Source organism: Haemaphysalis longicornis, unplaced genomic scaffold (genome assembly GCF_048455015.1).
Source record: "Haemaphysalis longicornis isolate Haplotype H1 unplaced genomic scaffold, Haemaphysalis longicornis Haplotype H1 scaffold_5, whole genome shotgun sequence".
NCBI classification, from domain to species: Eukaryota; Metazoa; Arthropoda; class Arachnida; order Ixodida; family Ixodidae; genus Haemaphysalis; species Haemaphysalis longicornis.
The window spans coordinates 66,841,892-66,863,751 of record NW_027526385.1 but is presented as its reverse complement, the minus strand read 5'-3'; the positions used below and the strand labels follow the sequence as shown (position 1 = coordinate 66,863,751).

Here is a 21,860-nt window from a genome sequence, read left to right as displayed (position 1 = left end):
TAAAGTTATTAAAACCATAGAAAGCTAGTGAGAAACTCTATGATTAAAACTACACTAATCATTTTTACGCGACGATTTTAGGTTAAAAGTGTAGTTAGACAAGTTTTTTCCAATTTTTTTACTTGCGTTCTTCTTCGCCACTTTCTCTCTCAAACAAAACATGGCCGCGCTCATGTGGCCCTCGCGCAACGCTTTGCTCGTAGCAGCACGACGGTTTGCTGCGGTCGGCGCTCAAAAACGACACAAGTATATCGTGCTGTGAGTACCCGCCGGACGTTGTGCAACTCCTGCACTCAAAAGATGCCGGTTTTTAGCTCGTTGTCTTGCGCACCGGGCCCAAAAATGCGGGCGTCTAGTTTCACATCTCGCCATGTTCAAGAAACAAAATAACGAACTCCACCGGCTTATCCAAAATAAATTAACAAGTCTGTACTAGTTCAGTGCGTCCTACTTTGTACACTGCCACTTGGCTTGCGTTGTTTGAATGCCTTTGGGTTCTTAGTTGAGACCACAAGCGACCCATAAGAACTGCAAATCCCCAGCGATCTGTTGATTGTAACAGCCAAAGCCATTCTACCGTTTCCGCGCTCATACACGCTTTATTCGTCTTGTTGAATAGCTTACCGAAAAGACGCATAAAAGGAATCAACCAAGGTTCTGTGGGGGCAAAAGAAGGCAGGTTATTTCCTGCTCTTGCGTCAGATTGGTGGCGTCAACACGATCCCTCAATACTACCAGTCAGGGAAGCTTTTGGGTGTCCAGTATCTGCTGTAAAAGCGTGATGGAGTGTGTATGGTGGGGGTGGCAGAAACATTTACTGAGCTGTTCTGTGAGAGTGGTTCCTCAGTACAGTGTCCATGAGACAACCGGGTGGTCTTCGCCCTGGACGCCAAAAGGAGCTGGGCTTCGCGTTGACCGCTGGTTGTCAGGTTATCCGACAGCACAGAGAGAGGGGGAGGAGAGGGGGTAGGTTTGGGTTTTGTGGACGCCCTGGGACGATGTGAGGTCGGATGCCCGGTTGATGCAATATTGGCCTTCTGCAGGATGTCGGTCAGGGTACAGGTGCCGTCAGAAGTAATTGGAACATGGAAGCTGTGGCCGAACTGCATAGGAGCGCCGTGTATCTGCACCGGCGGCAGATGAGAACACACATCAAATCAAATCAAAGTTTATTAGCTACATGATAGTGAACAAATACATTGGAGTGGTACAGAAAGAGGTCCCGAAGTGAAGCACTGCCGAGGGGACCTCTTATTATTGAATGTATGAAAAGTGATTAATATTAGCGGTTTAGCCATTATTGCAGGCGTACAATTTACAAACAAATGTTCCAAATCGGTAGACATACATCCAAACAATTATAGCTTATACACTATTACGAACCAGCGTTTAATTTATTGTTCAGGTGATCAGCAGACAAAATAAAGAAAAAAAAGAAAGGAAGAAAATATAGAAAGGAAGAAATACAAAAGAAAAGTAAAGGAAAAAAAAAAAAGGAAAAGGATAAAGAACGTTTGGTGCAATAATGAATACTTTATAGCACACAAATACCAATGTGAAAAACACATGACTATACAAACTACCAATGCTCAATTACTTCATCAACAAAATGACCACAATAACAAAAACGAGCGCAAAAAACATTTTAAGCAGAAATAATATAACGACATTTACTTAAAGCAAAAGGAAGGTAACTACAGTAGACGGGAAATAACTGAAAAAAAGTTCCAGGTAGTTCTCAGCAGTTATTTCCACAATACGAACGAAGTAGACGCCTAAAAGTAGGAAATGATGCGGTTGATTTGATTGATACAGGTAGTTCATTCCAAAATTTGATCGCACTGAATTCGACAGTTAGTTTTCCATAGTTAGTTAGTTTTCCACAGATACACATGCGCGCCTACCGACGGCAATAGCCCACCTCTGCCTCTCAAAACACTTCTTTTAACCTGTGTTCGAGCATTCTTCGCAGCGTACTGGCCTCAGCGATGGCTCTGATAGCATACCTCAAAATATTTGATTAAAAAAAAAAAACTGTCACTGCAGACCCCTGTGAATGCTTCTTCTGTGAATGCAATCACTTCTTCGGCAGCTCGCGTGCTCTGGAAGTGTGCCAAAGATGCTGTCAGATGTGTCTCTGCTATCAGCGCCATCGCTGAGACCAGTGTGCTGCGAAAAATGTTGGAAGCTAGGTTAAAAGAAGTGGTTTGAGATGTATTGTTGGGCTGTTGCCGTTGGCAGGCGCGCGTGCGTGTTCTTGTCCTTAAAGGAGCCATGAAGAGAAAACACAAGTTTGGTTCATTCAAAGGTTGCCTCGTTAGAATCATACTGACACCAGTTTTAACGTAAAGTTCGCAAAAATATGCTACATAATTATGAAAAAAGGGAATGGCCATGCGACCCACTAGCTCATTTCCCGCAACGGAACCTATGATGTCGTACCAGCTGGCTCTGCGATTGGCGGAGGGTGGCAAAAGCAAATGCAAATTAGGCATACCTTATAAGCTTGCCGAACGAGCTATTTGAGCTTAAATTTAGGACACATTCTTTTTAGAGCTGTAAGAATGGTGGGACAAACATTGGAAGTTTCGAAAGTACGTGTAAACATAGAAGTACCGATGCATACTGCTGTTGGTACTGTGCGCACTATGCTTGGTTTAGCTGCACAGGACTGCAGGGCTTTGGGGTTGTCTCAGACGACTCTGGCCGATGGACGCAAGCAACGGTGTCTTACGTGACCATATTTGTCGAGCAAGCACTATGTTTCATGAAACGATTTTTTTCTGCATGAATAAAAACTAACAAGCCAGGTTTAAATACGGTCAAAAACAAACCAAAGGCAGAAAACGGCTTCCCACGATATGGTGGTGCCATCTAGGTTCACTAACGGTAAACAAGGCTTCCCAATCGGCTGCAGAGCGGTCGGTTCCTCTGATGCCATTGCAGACCACGAAAACGCACAACTTAGCGGGAAAATCAAAATTTTAACTTACATTAATTAATTTCTCAGTGAATAAAGCATCGCTGGGGGCACTGTATAATAAAGTGAATAAAGGACAAGCGCTGGGGGCACTGTAAAACACGAAATCTTTCGAATTAACACAGACTTCTATTTTGTCTTCATGGCTCCTTTAAGTTTGCCGCTGGTGCAGTTACACACGGCTCTCCTATGCGGATCGGCCACAGCTCTCGTGTTCCAATCACTTCTGACGGCAGCTGTACATAGAATGGAGCTTGGTTGGATGAGGGAAAGTGTTGCTTTGAAGCTGGCGGGGGTTGTTTCGTATTCTGTGGGGAGGTTTGGATGTGGGACTAGGTAATGTTGTCGTGTCAGTCTATACTGCGTGATTTCGTGAGAGGTGACCAATGTATTATCAGGACAGTGTAGTCGAAAAAGCCATCCGACACAGCTAAACCATCTCTAGCCTTCCATCACTGCGCAGCAGACGGTCGGGACAGCGTGGCTAATCCCAGAGAAGCAGATTAGAAAGTCAAGATATGCGCTCTGTTTCCCTCAACACTCCCTTACTGACATCAACCTGACAGGATGTGCGGGGCTGGAGTGGAAAACATATGTGCACCTCATCATCATTATAATCATCATCATCGTCACCGCATTCATCTGGCATAGAAAGCCAGGCAACTTAGCTTGGCTGACATCGCCAGCTTCATTAAAGATCATTCTCTCTCTCTCTCTCTCATCACAATAGTGGAATGGGCTCTAAATGTTTGCGTAAATGTTAAGAGCGGTTACAAAGCCTAGGAGGCAGAAGCCAAAACCATTTGTAGCTTGTCGATTATGCTACAACAGGAAAGAGCAAAGCCGAAAGATGTGCCATTGCACTCCAGACCCCTCTGCCAAGGTTCTTGCACCAGAATGTGTGCCCTTTTGGGGGGATGGCCAAATTGGTACGACCAGATCGTGTTAGGCATACCTAGGGGGTCATGGCAGATACTCATGCTTGGGAAGCCGACTTGCTTCCTTTCTTGCTCTCAAAAAATTAACTTTTGCATTTCATTCAGCTAACGAATTGCTCGGGGGAAAGTCAACTGCTATTCTTCTTGTGCCGTGTGTGTCGGGGGCCGTATTGATTTGAATGTTGGTGTTTGTTGTTACTGTGACTAAGTTGCTTCATGAAGTGACTGGTGCGAGCAGAATTGTAACAAACAAACTGCCTGCATTTGGCGCCTTTTTGGCAGATAGCTGAAAGATTAACTGTTGGTGTCAAAGTCACCTTAATTGATTCCTGGTCCGTTTTCCTTGAATAGGTCGGCGTACTCATTCAGTTGTACACTCACCTCTTTCTATTTGTATCGAAACTTATACCCGCTGTGGTGGCTCAGTGGCTAAGGCGCTGTGCTGCTGAGCACGAGGTCGCGGGTTCTATTCCTGGCTGCGGCGGCTGCTTTTCTGATGGAGGCAAAAAGCAAAAACGCCCTTGTGTACGAGATTTCGGTGCATGCTAAAGTTCCCCAGGTGGTCAAAATTAATCTGGAGCCCTCCACTACGGCGCACCTCATCACCTGCGTTGCGTCGGCGCGTTAAACCCTACAATCAATCAATCAATCAATGCATCCAAGCTTGTGGCAGTATGATGCTGAATGAGTGCAGGCCTTGCTAGAAGATATGGGTGTAAAGGTGGATACAGGACAGTGTAAACAGTAGAAAGTGAGTGTAAAGTGATATGGAATCACTCATTAGTGTAAAAGCAATATTGAGTATGAACTATAGACTACAGACTCACTAATAAGCGTTTGTATAGTACTCACAATTGTATACACTATCGTGGGTACAGAGGCACTGATGAGTATTTACTCACAAGCACTGAGTATGCACCACTGAGTATGCCCAACCGCTTGTGGGCTCATTCAGTTACGATGGGTGACTGGAACTGATCGACACCTCGGGCTATGTATCATGGTGCCTATCGTGAAGTATTTATACTCATGGGTATAAGTACTTGTATGTGCGTTCTCATAATCGATTCCAGTCGGCCATTATAAGTCAATGTGTTCATGAGCTGTTGGGCATAGTAGTGAGTAACTGCGCACTCCATAGTGCTCATGAGTACATGTAGTCATGACCGTATTGTCACAAACGGTGCATTAGCATGTTCTGGCGAGTATGTAGTCACTTGCGAGTACTAGTACTTACTCATTACTGAGTATGTGCGATTCCTTGTGATCGAACTCGCGTGTGATGACCGACCACTTTCCCGCAGGCTTCCCGAGGTGCCGGAGGACACAGCCGAGAGCAATCCGCTGCTCCGCTTCACGAACGCTCCACCGGACTATGCCAACCTCACAGGCACCCAGTGCTACAATGCCGTCGGCAAGCTACTCGTGGAGTTTGAGGGCGGGGTGTCTGCACTTGAGGAACAAGTACAAGGTACACCCTTGAAAGGAAAGGCAAAAGTACAAGGGGAGAAATGGTTCTCTGTATTAAAGGGGGACATAGCTCTTGAGAAAATTCCTTTTAATTTTCAAGTAAACTCTGTAAAACTTGTCAGTCTTGCATTTCCCCAGTGATTTCAAATATGCCATTATTTTTTATTTTGTCAATTATATCCCAAGATAATTAGAGGTAATAAGTTGTTTTTGGAGGAACAATGGACAAAACAGTGTTGGCCATAAAACTGTAATATTTACATTTGCCAGTAGTATGAACCCTGGTCAATGCAATAAGAGAATCATTTTTTTTTTATGCACCGCTTGGAACTAATTTTACAGCTCATTAAGCTTTGGTGTTTGAAATGTGCATTCAAAATGGTTCTTTGCCAGTGGTGCCACCAAAGTTAGTGAGTTAGTTAGTGAATTAGTGAATTGCGACCTGTGTGGTGGATGGTCCTGGTGGATGAAGAAGGGGATGGTGGTTCGGGAATTAGGGTTTCACTTCAAGTGGAGGCATAAAGGCACACGCACACTTATCAAGTTCATTGACAAGTTATGCTTCTGCAATTTAACTCTTTCGTGTCCACGGAAAATGGCCAATTTTGAGTGCTTCCAGAAAACTTTTCTTTTCTCTTGAGCTACTGAATGCATTCAGCATTGCTATGCATGGAATTGTAGCTTTAAATTGCTCTTCAAAACACGTAACAGAAGTTTTGTGAAAAACATACCTAGTTATTGACAGTTTATTGGTCAACGAAACAAAAAAAAGTGCACGAAAACAGTATGCACAAAGCACAAATAGGCAATTTTTCTGAGCCTAAAAATTATTTCAAGATATGCGAAATGTTTCTACGTTCTTATGCTATGATTAAATATATACATCACCGCTGTACACCAAGTTCTGGATTTTTGCGGGCCCACCAACCTAACGGCCCTGACGGCTGTGCCACTCCGTGAAGCCACTCGAGAGTCAGTCGGTGTCTCTAAAATATGTATCCAAGCATGCTTGTTTGTGTTCTCACACAAAATCATTATAACTTCAGCAGTAAAAAACAAGAAAAAAATTAGTTCTCTTGATAAGCAGCGCATTGTCACTCCGCAGCGCTAATTTTACATGAGCGCCAGGCTATCTTGAAGGTGATAATACAATACGGCACGGTGCATTTTTCAATATATCCCTGCTGCACGTTGTCCAGACCCTACACATGAAAGTAATACCGCAGTCATCGGATATTAGGCACCTTTTGTTGATAAATAGAGCGCGAAGTCAAAAACGAACCTTCCCTGGCAGCACCTGTCGGAGTCTGAGGCTGTTGAATGGGACAGTCTTCATCAGAACTAAAATCTGAAGAATCCACATCGTTGCTGGAGTCATCACTGCTGCTGGGGTAAACAAAATCAGCAGCAGCAGTGGCCGAAGTCCCTGAAACTGCTCTCCGCCTTAAGAGGACACCATTTTTGCCCAACTTGCCGCTACCTTGGGGTCAAATTTAACTCGCAATGCCGTTTACCCGCGCAAAATGTAAATGAACAGCAGTGAAACCGAAAAAGAGGTTTCCAATGAACACGCCAGATGGCGTCAGTTGTCCGAGTAGCACCGTTCTTGGTTTTTGCGGGAGGTTTGAAAATCATCATTCACCCGTGAATGATGGCCTATGGCGCGGTCACGAAAGAATTAAAACAGATGTAACTTTTGCATTGGCCCTAAACCTAAAAAAAAAAAAAATTGCTCTCTAGCCCACACCCCCAAGGATATGTAATCTAGCGTAGTGCTGAGAACACTTGGCGGTCTTGCTGCTACAGTGGAAGCAGCGTTCTTGTGCTGCTTCGTCGGCTGGGGTCGTGAAGCATTCGACCTGGTAACCGGGGTCATGGTCATGCTGTCTCAACCAGGCACGGTCTTTTCATTTGCTTGCAGATGGAGCCTACGTGAAAACTTTCGAGTCAGTCATGGAACCCCTGGAGAGACTCGCCGCGCCTTTGGAGTCGGCGTGGAGTGCCCTCCGGATCCTCTATCTGGTGAACCGGACAGAAGAGATCGCCCAGGCCTACAAGAACGTCAGTCCCTTCCCCTCGTTAAGGCCAATTCAATCCGCGTTGCCAGAACAAGCTAAGGGGGGCACATGGGTCTTTGATCAGAAATTTTATTTTTACAGTTATGGTGATAAAAATTGGAGAAGATATGTAGTTTTTCATTCTGATTGTAGATATAACATTTGTTTTTGCGTAAAATGACTATGTTCACATTTATTCAAATTTTTATATTTGATTTTCTGACAGCTTTTGTTAAAACGCAGTGTCTAGAGTTACGTCCGACGGAACCCAAAATCGAAAACTAGAGTTACGTCCGACGGAACTTTAAGCCAGTTTCTAGAGTTACGTCCGACGGAACCCAGTAATGAAAACTAGTGTTACGTCCAACGGAACTTTAAGCCAGTTTCTAGGGTTACGTCTGACGGAACTCAGAATTGAAAACTAGAGTTACGTTCGACGGAATTTTAGACCAATGTTTTGAGTTACGTCCGGCGTAATGTAAAGCACAAAAAAAAATTTACAGCTAACGGCACCAGCTACCGTGACGCTCTATATGTGTAATCTAGACGCAACGTTATTGAAATGGTCGCTTGTACGATAAATGACGTGAAATTTGGAAACACAAATGCTGCAGCTTTACGGCCAAACCGGGTGAGGAGTAAATCATACTAACATGTTCGACAGTGCCGGCTCCCCGTCGGTCAACAGGAACGCGATATAGGCGCCCACACTATATACTGCAGTGATGTGGGTTCGAATCCCAGCTGGGTTGATGGTGTTTTTTCTTAATTGAAGGATTCAAATAGTCCACGTCCTAGTCCAGACAGGAATTAACAAAATTTAACCTCGTGCACTGGGCGCAGTGCCAGTTTGTAGCGTCTGCAGTTTGCCGAGAACAAATTTACATGGGCCAAGAGTCTTTTAATAAATGTAAATAATAGGGCCGTCGGTTAATGTTTTAACCCGATTAATCGGCTGGCTTTTCGCATCGATTATTCGGTTGTGTTGGTTTGGAAGAACAAATGACCAAAAAACATTATGTAGTAGCAGAAATAAGATCAATATGCTCATACACTTGTTCACACACATTCCAGATGAGGTAAGTAGGTCATCGTCACGGCGCATGATGCGGGCGAGACGCTTATCAGCTCGTTCGTCACGCACACGTTTTTAGAATCGGGAACATCAGCACCCGCCGTGAGTGCAGATGGCGCCGTTTAATCGCGCCTTGCTTACCGCAGAAATAGTTTTTACAAGGGCAAAACGGCATATATAATTGCCTACTCGTTTTTTGTGCGTGTATATTTGTAGGTTTTATTCAAAATTTTGCCCTGTGGAATGAAGATACATGAGCTCAGAGGTACACGAGCAAGTCGACTTCCTGTATAAATTGATTGATTGTGGGGTTTAACGCGCCGACGCAACGCAGGCGATGAGGCGCGCCGTAGTGGAGGGCTCCGGATTAATTTTGACCACCTGGGGATCTTTATCGTGCGCCGAAATCTCGTACACACGGGCGTTTTTGCTTTTCGCCTCCATCAGAAAAGCGGCTGCCGCGGCCGGGAATCGAACCCGCGACCTCGTGCTCAGCAGCGCAACGCCTTAGCCACTGAGCCACCGCGGCGGGTACTTCGTGTATAAAGTCTAAGAGTTGTCGATGAAATATTATCGAGTTATCTCACCAGCTTAACCGGTTAAAACAATTAATCGCGGCTAAAGCATTAATCGATTAATCGGAAGGTTAATCGATCAATAACCTACCCCTAATAATAAATACTTGATTAGTGGTAATAAAGCGAATGTCCTGGTGGTCCTTTTTCTCTTCTCTGTCACCAAAAAATAAATGTCGATAAATTTTAGTTAATTGATCTGTCTGACTAATGAAAAACGTAAGGAAGTTCTATTTTGTTATTCCCGTCTTGCCCTTTGCTTGCATGTGTTAGATGTGGAAAGAAGTGCACAAGGACTAGTACAGAAAAATTTGAATCTTTTAATTAAAAAAACTCCATCAACCCAGCTGGGATTCGAACCCAGATCGCTGCAGTAGTGCGGGCGCTTACATCCCGCTCCTGACCACTCGACTGACGGGGAAACGGCGCTGTCGAACATGTTACCTATGATTTACTGATTCCGAACCGGTTTAGCCGTAAAGCAGCAACATTTGTGTTTTTGAATTTGACGTCATGTATCGTACAAGCAACCATTTCAATAATTGGCCCACTCGATCTACCAGTCCCGGGAAGTCCGAGGACTGCGTTCGGACCGGAAGTGCCATAGGAATACATGGGAAAATCGAGCATCGGATCGCGTCTCGGGCAGTCCGCGGATGATCCTGGACTGATTGGATTGCACATATAGGGCGTCCGGGTATTTGGTGTAGTCAACCGTAATTTTTTTTTTGTGCTGTACGTTACGCCGGACGTAACTTAAAACAGTGGCCTAAGTTCCGTCGGACCAGGACTCTTGTCGGACGTAAATTTAGTTTTCAATTTTTGGTTACGTCGAACGTAACCCTAGAAACTGGCTTAAAGTTCCTTTGGACGTAACTTTAGTTTTCAATTCTGGGTTCCGTCTGACGTAACTCTAGAAACTGGCTTAAAGTTCCGTCGGACGTAACTCTAGTTTTCAATTTTGGGTTCCGTCGGACGTAACTCTAGACACTGCGTTGTTAAAAAGCTGCCGGAGTGATGCAGCTGAACAAGGTACCAGTGAACTGTGCACAAATCAAGGAGTGCAATAAGACTAACAGTATCGTTCTATCTGGTCTGTAGCAGAAGTTACGACCGTTTGAAGTTTGGGCTTGGAAGGCAAAACCGGTTTTTCTGGTTCCACCTTCTAAGCCCAAACTCCAAACTTGACCCTTCAAGGTGTTATAGAAAAGCTAGAGGAAGCATTGTATGTCTGTAGTTTTGTTGTGAAATGTGGAAGCGAATTGTGCGTTCTGGTGGTGTCGAGATACAAGTTTGGCATGCTTCGAAGTTAACACTGTACGCAATTTGCAAAAATGTGCCTGTTGGTGGGGGGAAAAGCTGAAACTCAATTAAAATGTCGTGGTCCAGACATAGTTTCAAGATGACATCAGCTGCAGCTGTTAGAACAGTTACTGTGAAACATTTTTCATCATTTATTTCATCCCCACTGACAATTAAAAAAAATATCAGCGTATGCTTTTGTATTAGCATGTGAGACTGATACCACAACAGTATTTGTGGGCGAGGTTTTTCAGGAAACTTTTTATAATTTATGATGGAGGGAAGAGAAAAAAGGCAACTTTTTATAATTTGATAGAGGGGAGCGAAAAAAAAAGTAAAGAACTCCTGAAAATTTTATACATTATATGTATGTTGTTTGTTCGTTCTGGCTTGCAATATTATTAAAAGAAAGCAAAGCAAAGTCACCCTACACAGCGCAGAAATGTGGCAATAACTTCATGATTGAGATTACCCGTCCTTATGTGGCAGCTTTTTATTGCAGCAAAGGCGACAATGCTTGGGGATTTTTTCAGGTATTTTCTGATGGAGGCGAAAAGCGAAAACGCCCGTGTGTACGAGATTTCGGTGCACGTCAAAGATCCCCAGGTGGTCAAAATTAATCCGTAACCCTCCACTACGGCGCACCTCGTCGCCTGCGTTGCGTCGGTGCGTTAAACCCTACAATCAATCAATCAATCAATCGATCATTTTTCAGGTATTCCAGAATTTGTGTCTTTCATGTGAATTCCCAAACTTGCCTCTTCTCTGTAGTGGTTTGTTTCACCCAGTCTACCTGCATGCTGGGTCATCTCGCTCTTTATCTTTCTTTTAACAGCAGAGCTGCTGAAGCCTTTAGTTCCACCGTCGAGCGTTGCCAGAAAAAAATACGCAGAAAAAAGTCCAAGCGCTTGTGAACGTCCACCTTGTGAGGAGTGCCGGGCCTTGGCCAGCGCTGCCTTCGAGAACAGTCTTTCTGCATTCGTAGCGTGACCTCTCGTGGGCCGTTCTCTTTGCCAGTTCACGTGTGTTCACGCCAGAAGTGGGGAGCACAGACGCCGGGTTTGCGTAATTGGTTGCCTTGGGTTCTAGCGTGTGCTAACGCGGTCCACTTTGGGAGAGATATATTTGACCGCCGATATCTGTACAGCTGCGAATGACCATCCCCAACACAACTTTTCGCCACACTGTCATCCTCTTTTTCACGTGTGGAACTTTATTTTGGCGATAATTGCCATTTGAGTGATCGGTGACCAATACATTGTGAAAGCCTGTGGACGGAACGACCTGGTCCTGCCAGTCGTGGCAAGTTCGGGAATAAATGGGAGGTGCAACAGCTGGGTCTCCGACGAAGGGAGATCGGCCGCCAGCTCTGCTGTTTCTCGAACCTTGCACTACTAGTGCAAGCTGAGCCAATTTTTTGTCTTTCTTATCTCTGCAGCTTCAGGCACGGGTTCACCGAGCCCTGTCCAGGCAGTACCAGAGCTTACCCATATACCATGCCGTCAAGGTGAGGAGGTCCTATCCTCATCTGCAAATGCCTTGTTTTCCCTATTTTGATGACAGAATTCCCTCTCCCTCCTCTTCCCTCTGTGTTGTGTCGTCCTTTCTCTCTTTTTCACTTCGCCTTCCATCGTTTGCTTCCCTCTGTGGGAGTGTTCTGTTTATTGTTCAAGCAGAGTAGTAGTTAGGGTGACCGCGAAGACAAAATACGAGTTTGGTTCATTAGAAAGACTGCATTGTCCGGATAACAGTGATGCCAGTTTTATCGCAAGCTTCAGACAAATAATTGAGATATTAAAGAAGAACTAACAAACCAGTGGTGACTCCACAGCCACATACCGGCATCTTTTCTATGACGTGTGGAACTTGCGGGGTTTTTGAGGGCGGCCTAGCCAGTACTCCGGCGTAGGCCACCACGCTAGCTCCCGGCGTGTCAACCGTGTGGTCTCCTGCATCTACGGCAGCCCAGCGAGGTTCGCCGATTCGAGAACACAGAAGACAGTTGTGCTAAAGTGCAGCCGTTTATTTGGGGACTCCCAAAGTGTGCGAGCACAAAGCTCGACGACGTTCACAAATCATGCCGTCCTGGTCGTGATCGTGAACGGGAGGCAGGCACTCACAGCGTGCGACTACAACAGTTCTCACCTGAGATCGTGGTCCGCCGCAGCCGCGCTGTTCCGCCAATCCCACCCAGACTGGACCTCTGATCCGACTCTCTTGTGTGCAGTCGTTTGTGGGGCTAGCGCGCCTATGCAGCGCACGGACTGGTGGTGCCGTCTCTCAGGGGCGCCGATGATCCAGTGTAGCGCCAGACCGGTTTCAGCGCACCGCGTCTCTGCAACGAAGTAGCTGAAGCGCGCACCGGCTCGGGATCGTGGGTTGCGGCTCGCCACGATTCCCACAGACATCACGGAATCTTGTTTGCATGATTGGGGCCGTTGACCTGAGCCACCACGAAGAAACTAGACTGGGTGATTGCAATGGGGCCTCTGGTTTCATTTGGTCTTATCACTTGAATACTAATGAGCAGTTAAGATACTGGTAACTATAGCTATAGTTTTTCCTGTATTCTGTCACTGCTGATATCCTGTGGTGCGAAATCTTGAGGTTTTGCGATATTCATTGCGTACTTTTGTTGAACTGAACGTTTTTTGATGACTGGAATGAAGCTTAATGGGTAACCAATGGCTAGATTTTTCAAACTCAACAGGGTTGTATTTTGTCTTCATGTTAAGTCTAAAGATAGAGTTTCTTAACAAATTTAGGAGAGATGAATAGAAAGATGAAGGCACTAATGACCACACGACTTTCTTACAAGGGGTCTAAGTTAATGAGGCGATTAGGTAAGAGCGAAGACCTGTATTAGCTTTTGAATTGACCCGGCTTAGAAGGTTTAGAGGCTGTGAAAAAAGACGTTTAGTGAGCACAAGTGCCAACGAAGTGTTCAGTTATACGGGCGGGTAACAAAAATGCTGCCGAAATATAGAAATAAAAGCTGTGGGGCCGTCTGAGCTCCCTTTTATGATGTGAAAATGTGCGAGCGTCCCTTCTGAATTAGTTATGTTGCCAAGCCGTGTCGCTGAGATTAGTTTTGTGCTAAGTTACGTGTTTCTGGGTGTATGGTGTAAGCTAGTGTCACTATTTAGTGACACTAGTGTAAGCTAGTCGTGACAGTAGTATGAGCCACTGCCAAGAAACATGGCTGGGCAGTTGTAGTGAGGCCTACATGAATTACGCAAAGTAGTTGAAGCCCTAGTGTTCACATGTGTCGTGAACACATACCCTTTTCAGCGCCTTACCAAGACACAAGCCAAGAAACTAGAAACAGCCATCAGAAAACATGTCCGCCTAGAAATGGGAGTGCCTCTGTACGGCCCCATGGCACTAATTAATGGCACTGCCCTCCACAACACTCTTGAAGAAAAAGCCTCAGTTTATCATGAAGCTCAGCACCACCATGGAACAACTTCAATGCAAGGGGGGGAAATTCTTCGCGCCCTCAGGCACCCCACCGACCTCTTCCCACCCATCACTCCCCCATCGCCACCCTGGGAGAGCATACCAAGAATCACAGTGCTACCCATAATGAAACACACGAGTGCAGCCACAGATCAAGAACGTAGAGCATCTCGCGCTCAACACCTGCCCGAACCAATCCCTGACACCTAGTACACGGACGCCCGTTTTGTGGACCATACAACGAATACGGCATCGGTTGGCCCCTGCACAGCTCACGTACGGCATCACGACAACATCCCCTCGCCCACAGCTGCAGAGACTCAAGCCATTGCAGACGCCATTATTCTTCACCAGTATTGGACCGACCGCATTACAGTCTGCACGGACCGCCAGGGAGCACTACAAAGCTTCGCCACAAATGACATTCCATCCCCTGTCCACACCAGCCTGACAACACACATGCAAGCTCATCCCCACCGACACATTTTCCTCGAATGGATCCCTGGCCACCAAGGCATAGAGGGTAATGAACGAGCTCACGCTCTGTCCCGCGACACTCATTTCCCGGGCATCCCTTGGCCGTGGCCTGAGGAATAGAATCCAGAAGAGGATAGAGTGATGCATCATAAAAGGCACCTCCGTACAGCAAGAATGGTACTTCCCTCCCCATCTAAATTCATGCCACGAAGACACGCTACATACATTAGACAGGCGCAGACATTGTCCCTCCCCTGCGATCTCTTTCTCCACTACATACAGAAGTCACCAGGCCATCCGCCCGTACTGTCAGGTACCGTATTTTCGCGCGTATAACCCGCACCCCCACTTTCGGTCAACGAATAACAAAAATGTATCCCCGCGTATTGGCCGCACATTTTATACATAAAAGTATGTACCAAAGCTTCTACTCAAGCAACATTACGCATTTGTTTATTCAAAATAACTTACCCAGCTGACTGCATAACTAGATGACTTGCTGCATACATGTTTTCAGGTCGGGATATTGTTGAGCTGTATGTGCAAAATAAGCACTGTCAATGGGATAACGGCGGCTTAGTCGCTATTGCTGCTGTAAGGGCATCATGGCTCAATGCACATTGGGGTGAAGCTGTACCAAAGGAAATACCTTGCATATAATCCGCACCTCTACTTCACTTCTGAAATTTTTGCCTTTTTGGTGTGGGTTATACATGCGAAAATACGGTATGCGGTGGCTGTCCGCGCAATGAACACACATATTGGCACAGCGTATGGGCCACCTCGTCTCCCACATTTCTTTCCACCAAACCCTTCCCCCCTGATATTCCCTACTCATGGTCTAGCTGGGCCGCTCCCCGCAAAAACTCATGGGCCATCCTGTCATCCCTGTTGGCTGCTCACATTGAAACGCTTTGTGCACCTCCGCCAAGCCCGCCACTGTCGGAGGACCGTGGAACACCCCTTCCCTCTGAGGACTCATAACTCCACTGCTTGGACTTGAGCTGCCGAGTAAAGTTTGCTCTCTCTCTCTCTAGTTCCGTTTGATCACGCATCATCTGAATGTAATGTGCCGTTAACACACTCATAATTGCGTTCTTACTGCTGACCCACAATACATCACTCCTGCCCATTTCACATCACTGCAGGACTTAATTTGAAATTTTTTCGATATTTCTGGCATTTTCTGAGCTAGGAAAGCATATTTTGAGTTGAGTGATGTACAGCCTTTGACAAAATTTTCTAGGCCATGACAAAGGTTGCTGCGCTGCAAAGAATTCAATGTAAAATCTTAACGCTTAACTGTGACCAAAGTTGTCTTTGACAGTAAGAAAGAGGGGTGCTTTCTCCCACTTTCTGAAACAACACATTTCAGCATCATTAAAACGGTGAGCTTGTACTCCGAATTTTTTGTGCTCCGCACGCTTTTGGCGTGGCCTAAAAAAGTTTGACAAAGGCTGTGCCAAGGGCTAGCCTTTTCAAACTGAACAATGTTGTATTTTGTCTTCATGGCCCCTTTAATGTCACGCCTTCGCTGATTGTGCCCGTGTCCCCAGGAGCTGAAGCGTGACGAGCAGCGTTACTCGCCGGAGGAGTGTCGCATCGTGCATCGTCACGGCCTGGAGGCCAGGTTGATGGGCGTCGACCTCCCCGCACCGCAACAGAAGCTGCTCGCGCAGACCGTGAGGCGCATCGAGCAGGAGGCAGAGAAGTTCCGGTCAGTCTCCCTCTTTTGAGGGAGGAGGGGAGAGGGGGAGTCCCTAGGACTAGGGATGCAGCCTTATATCCCTAGTCATAGGGACTTTCTGCCCCCCAACAATCCCTAGCATGGTTGTGATGCAAAGCTATACCCCAACTCGTTTCAAAATATGAACTTTTGGGGCGAGATAATGCTCTTGGCTTGCTTACCGTATTTTCGTGCGTATAACCCGCACCAAAAATGCGAAAATTTCAGGGGGGAAGTAGAGGTGCGGATTATATGCGAGGTATTTCCTTTGGTGCAGCTTCACCGCAACGCGCGTTGGGCCGTGATGCCCCTACAGCAGTAATAGCGACTAAGCCACTGTTATCCCACTGACAGTGCTTATAAAAAATGTATGCAGCAAGTCACCTAGTTACATAGTCAACTAGGTAAGTTCTTTTGCATAAACAAGTGTGTAATGCTGCTTGAAGAGTAGAGTCCATCCTCTTCAGTTCAGAGTCCATCCTCTTCAGTTGACCGCCTGCACATTAACAAGCAGACTTACATCTATGAAGTCACCAGTGATAGTGTTGTACTAGCTAGCAGATAGCTAAATAACACGTGCGGGCAAGATCGGAATATGACTTCGCCCATTCAAGCCATCACCACATTATCGCTATCGTCTACTAACATCCGCAGCCTAATGCCAAAACGGCATTTGTTATGTTCCTTCCTTGACGATTGTGACTGCGATATTCTTGCCCTCACCGAAACCTGGCTTTACCCTGACATAACCGATAACGAAGTTCTCCCTGATCGTAGCAGTTTCAACATTTACCGAAACGACCGTACTAATAGGCGGGGCGGAGGAGTTCTTCTCGCAGTAAAAAAAACTTTACAATCGTATGCCATCAGAGTACACTCTAACATAGAAATTATCTGGGTAGCATGCTTAACCAAGTCCGCCACACTGCTCATCGGAAATTGTTACCGACCTCCTGACTGTAACCATTCATTTCTGGAAGAACTGCACAGCAGCATCACTGAGGCCATCCATCTCTGCCATACCGATTCCATATTCATCCTTGGCGATTTCAATTTTCCCGCGATTGACTGGAACCAGTTGTCTTCCCCTTGCCGCATTTCTACAGAATTTATCAACCTAACCTTAGACTTTAACTTATCGCAAATGGTGAATCAGCCCACTCACGGTTCTAACATCCTCGACCTACTTCTCACCACCGCTCCTGAAACAGTAAATACCATACTGAACATAGATGGATTCAGCGATCACAGTCTTCTTCAAGTAACCCTTAACATTCGACTACCTTTCTCTGGCATTGAACAGAAAAAAATCCGTGATTACAATAAAGCTAACTACAGCAAAATCAACGCTGAACTAGAAACCTTCTACAATGACATATTCCTGCCATCCTTTTCCAATCGTGACGTAAATGATAACTGGGTGCTCTACAGAAACAAATTATGCGCGCTAGCAGATCGGTATATTCCACTTGTTTCCGTCAAAAATGATAAAACTAACCCCTGGTTTACAAAATCCATCCGACAGCTCAGAAATAAAAAGAAACGTCTATACCGCGCGGCAAAACGACTTGGTACGTCCTCGTCATGGGAGGCGTACAAAAATGGTATGGAAATATACTGTTCCACAATTAAATCTGCTAAACAAAAGTATTTCTCTAACGATTTGCCTTCCCTTCTGAAATCAAATCCTAGAAAATTCTGGAAACAAATATCTCCGGAACACGATGTTCAACAGATTTCCTTGCTAGATGATCACCTTGCTCCCCTCTCAGACAGTCATTGCACCTCAGCATTTAACACCTTCTTTTCATCTGTTTTCACCCGGGAAGACCACACCGATGTTCCGAACGTTCCCGATCTCAACATAGATTACATGCAACCTATTGAAATAACGTCTGAGGGTATCGCACTTCTTGTCACTAATCTTAAGCTATCTACTTCAGCTGGCATTGACGACATAAATTCCAAAGTTCTGAAAAACACCCTTTCTGTTTCTGTTAATATCCTGTATCACATTTTCAGACAATCATTAGCAACAGGCCAGCTTCCCATTGACTGGAAGATTGGTAAAATAGTCCCCGTGTTTAAAGCCGGCGATAAACATTCACCCGAAAGTTATCGCCCCATCTCTCTAACGTGCATCTGCTGCAAACTTCTGGAACATATAATCGCTTCTCATGTTTTCCGGCACTTAGAATCTAACCACTTCTTTTTTGTCAACCAACATGGCTTTAGAAAAGGTTTTTCATGCGAAACACAGCTGCTGGAATTTACGTCAGAACTACATTGCAACATGAACAATAACTTTCAGACTGACTGCATTTTTCTCGATTTTTCAAAAGCATTTGATCGTGTACCCCACTGTCGTCTGATTTCTAAATTATCTTCACTTCGATTAGACTCGCTCACTTTATCTTGGCTTCGAAACTTTCTTTCGCTCCGCCAGCAGTTCACGGTAATAAACAATATCCAATCCCCGCTTTCCCACGTAACCTCAGGTGTACCGCAGGGGTGTGTCCTCGGCCCCCTGCTATTCTTAATTTATATTAACGATTTGCCAATCACCATTTCATCTCGCATGCGAATTTTCGCCGATGATTGCATTATATATCGCTCAATAACCTGTGCTGACGACCACCTAACACTGCAAAATGACCTCAACAAGATTAATGACTGGTGCAAAAAATGGCTGATGTCGCTAAACAAGCAGAAGTGCAAAATTATGTCTTTCACACGCAAGCAAAATATTTCCAATTGTTCGTACATCATTGATGATTACCCTCTGTCGCACGCATCCTCCTACAAGTACCTAGGTATTCATTTCACACCAAATCTTTCTTGGTCACACCATATCACCACCATTTGTGCAAAAGCTTCAAAATCATTGGGATACTTACGCCGTAACTTGCATAGCTGCCCATCCCATGTTCGTCAACTAGCTTATCAGACCTTCGTTCGCCCACAACTTGAATTCGCCGCATCCATCTGGTCCCCTTACCAAAATTACCTAATCAACATGCTTGAAGCGATTCAAAATAGGGCAGCCCGTTTTATCTCGAGAAATTACGACTACCATAGCAGCATAACGGAAATTAAGCTCTGCCTTTCTCTTCAATTGCTGAGTACTCGGCGGGATATTTCTCTTCTATGCCTCTTCCATAAGTATGTGTACAGTAATAAACCATTCCCATTTCAACTCGATATACCTTCCGTTACATCTCGCAGGTTGCATAATAACTTAAGTTTCACGCGATTATATGGGTCAACCGACGCCTTTAACTCATCGGCTCTTCCTCACGCCATTCGCTTGTGGAATGATCTCTCGAATGACATCGCATATCAATCAGACCACGAAAAATTCAGACAACTTCTCCACTCTTTCTTTCAGTGATAGAAACGTCGACTGGTTCTTTTTACAAGTATTTGTGCCACCTCCTGTATCGCTCCAGTGTAATTATATCCATTCGTTTTTACTCCGGTTCCTCCCGCTTACAGATTAAGGCCTTGTGTTCGGTAAAACAGCATCGCGCTCTTCTTTTTCTTTCTTTTTTCTTACCGCTTCACACTTTGTGACCGCTGCATTTTTGTAGTTTATGATGTCCTTATACACACAAGTAAAACTCTGTTATCCTGTGTTTTCGAAACAAGAACAAGTTGCTTTCTGCGCGTTGTTATAGAATATTTTTAACTACGTGTGTAGTAGGTGTTTTTTACTAAGTTTTATTGCGCATATTTGCATTCCTTCCCACCTGCAATGTTCCCATGTATGTGTCACTTCAAGTGACTTTTTTCGTACATTCTTTTTCTCTTTAGTGACATATATCCTGTTATTTGCTGTTCCGTTCTTTCAAAGTTCATTCAAAGTTTGATGTTCCCTTACAGTTCTGTCACGACACTCACCCTTTGTTACCCCCCTTACACAATGCCCTGCAACAAGGGCCTGTAAGGTATTTTTAAATAAATAAATAAATTATGTATAAAATATGTGGGCAATACGCGGGGATGTGTATTCTTTTTATTTGTCGACGGAAAGTGGGGGTGCGGGTTATATGCAGGGGCAGGTTATATGCGTGAAAATACGGTATTACGGCTGGTGATAGCTGGCGCGAAGCAGATTTCTTTGCTTTTTTCACATGTGCCCAGTTGCCTTATAGACAGCGTGCTCGCTTCTGCAAATTTTGCTTGTGGATACCATAGAGTTTCGTACTAATTTATACTGGAGTGAAATCTGGGCCCGCTTGCACGAACACACGTTCTTATTGGCAGTCTTATTCACAGTCTAGTCTTATTCACGGACTTCAATAAGACCACGAATAAGATTCGGGCTAGTGCGCTTGCTCGAAAGCACTCGGGCCAGTCTACAGAGCGGTCTTATTGAAGACTATAGGGACAGCGGGTACCTAGATGAGCACGAGAGAGGCCCCTAGGGAAAAGCGGGGAATACGCCGCAAAACTGCTTGTTGCCGTCGCCGGCGTTGGGCAAGCGTTTATTTTCAACCATGATTGGATAAATTCAAGAAATGCTGACCATCAGACGCCGTATTTGGTCCTTGTGACACATGCGTTACAATGATCCGCCATCCCTGGTACGCCAACTCACGCGGCCGGGTCTCGGTCGCCCGGCCGCGTAAAACAAAGATCGTCTGCTCGAAGCGTGGGCGCGAGAAACCCACTGGGCTGACGCAAAAAGCAGCGACGTTTTCTGACGTTGTCGCAACACGAGTCGTGCGTTTCATCTCACCGTAAATTAGAAAGTTGCAAATTGGCTTCGGGTTCATCGTCGTAGACTCGGATGCAACGAGCACTCCAGCGGCTCACGCCGCCTGGAACGACGACACGTCACACGATCGCAACAACCCGCTGCCTAGCCGGCAGCACGTTAGCGAGGGCTGCCGATTTATACAATCGCGCTGTAGAATACAGCCGAATGTTGGTATTATGCATGCTGCTTTTACGTGTCGCCTCCGGATCCCATTTGCTCAAGCAGAATGCGCTTCGTAACCGCCACTTTCGAAGGGAAGGATAGAAAGACGCGAGTTTGCGCATCTTCTCGTTGAAAACGTGATTTTATTTGACGCTCACGGGCAGAGGTACTACTGGCTGCTAGCGTTTTGATGTTGCGTGTAATTTTGTTGTCACATTGTAGTTCTATTGTGAACGCCTATTTGTTGTTCCTGGGTTAATGGGCATGATTTTATAAAACAATACATTTGTTCCGTCCTTTCCGTGCCACCCTTTCGTAGCTACTGTGGTGACAGCCGACATAGCAGACGATCACACATTCATACCGCGCGCTTGGCCGCCCGATGTCTGCTCGGGACTAATATCGGGCCGCAGACTATCACTCGTGTCCATCTTTGTTTGAACTGAGGGAGAAAAAAAGCCGCGCTACCCGGGCACAGCGAAATTTGAAAACGGTGGTTGGCTGCAGCCATCGGTGCCACTTCAAAGCAGGTAGGCCTTGCGGCTTCCGGCGCCTGCGTTGTCTGTCGCTTTCCACCCTCTCTCCCGACGGCGTTTCCAACGGCGTCGATAACAGGCATTTATTTGTTCCAAGCAGACGGTCGAACGGCTGCCGCTTGGTATCGTTCGCCACTTGTACGGCTACTGCACTCGTTTTTCACGGTATGGAGCTTTATGATGAAGCGACCGACCACGTCAGCATAAGACTGTGAATAAGACTGCTCAGAGCAGGCTTATTCACAGTCTTATTGCGTTCTTATTTAGAGTCTTATTCGCTGTCTTATAAGTTTCCAGAAAGCGTCTTATAGCCTAGGGAACATAAGACCCCGAATAAGACT

General features: G+C 45.6%; 1 protein-coding gene across 1 annotated transcript in view; it reads left to right on the top strand.

Annotated features, from left to right (window-relative positions):
* Positions 1–154: 154 nt before the first annotated feature.
* LOC144138359 (uncharacterized) overlaps positions 155–21,860 on the top strand; it is a 49,809-nt gene continuing 28,103 nt past the window's right edge. Inside the window, exons 1-5 of the mRNA XM_077670603.1 lie at positions 155–258; positions 5,223–5,389; positions 7,310–7,449; positions 11,836–11,904; positions 15,890–16,050. Of these exons, the coding sequence (XP_077526729.1) occupies positions 161–258; positions 5,223–5,389; positions 7,310–7,449; positions 11,836–11,904; positions 15,890–16,050 (635 nt within the window). The 5' untranslated portion in view covers positions 155–160. The remainder of the gene's footprint in view (positions 259–5,222; positions 5,390–7,309; positions 7,450–11,835; positions 11,905–15,889; positions 16,051–21,860) is intronic.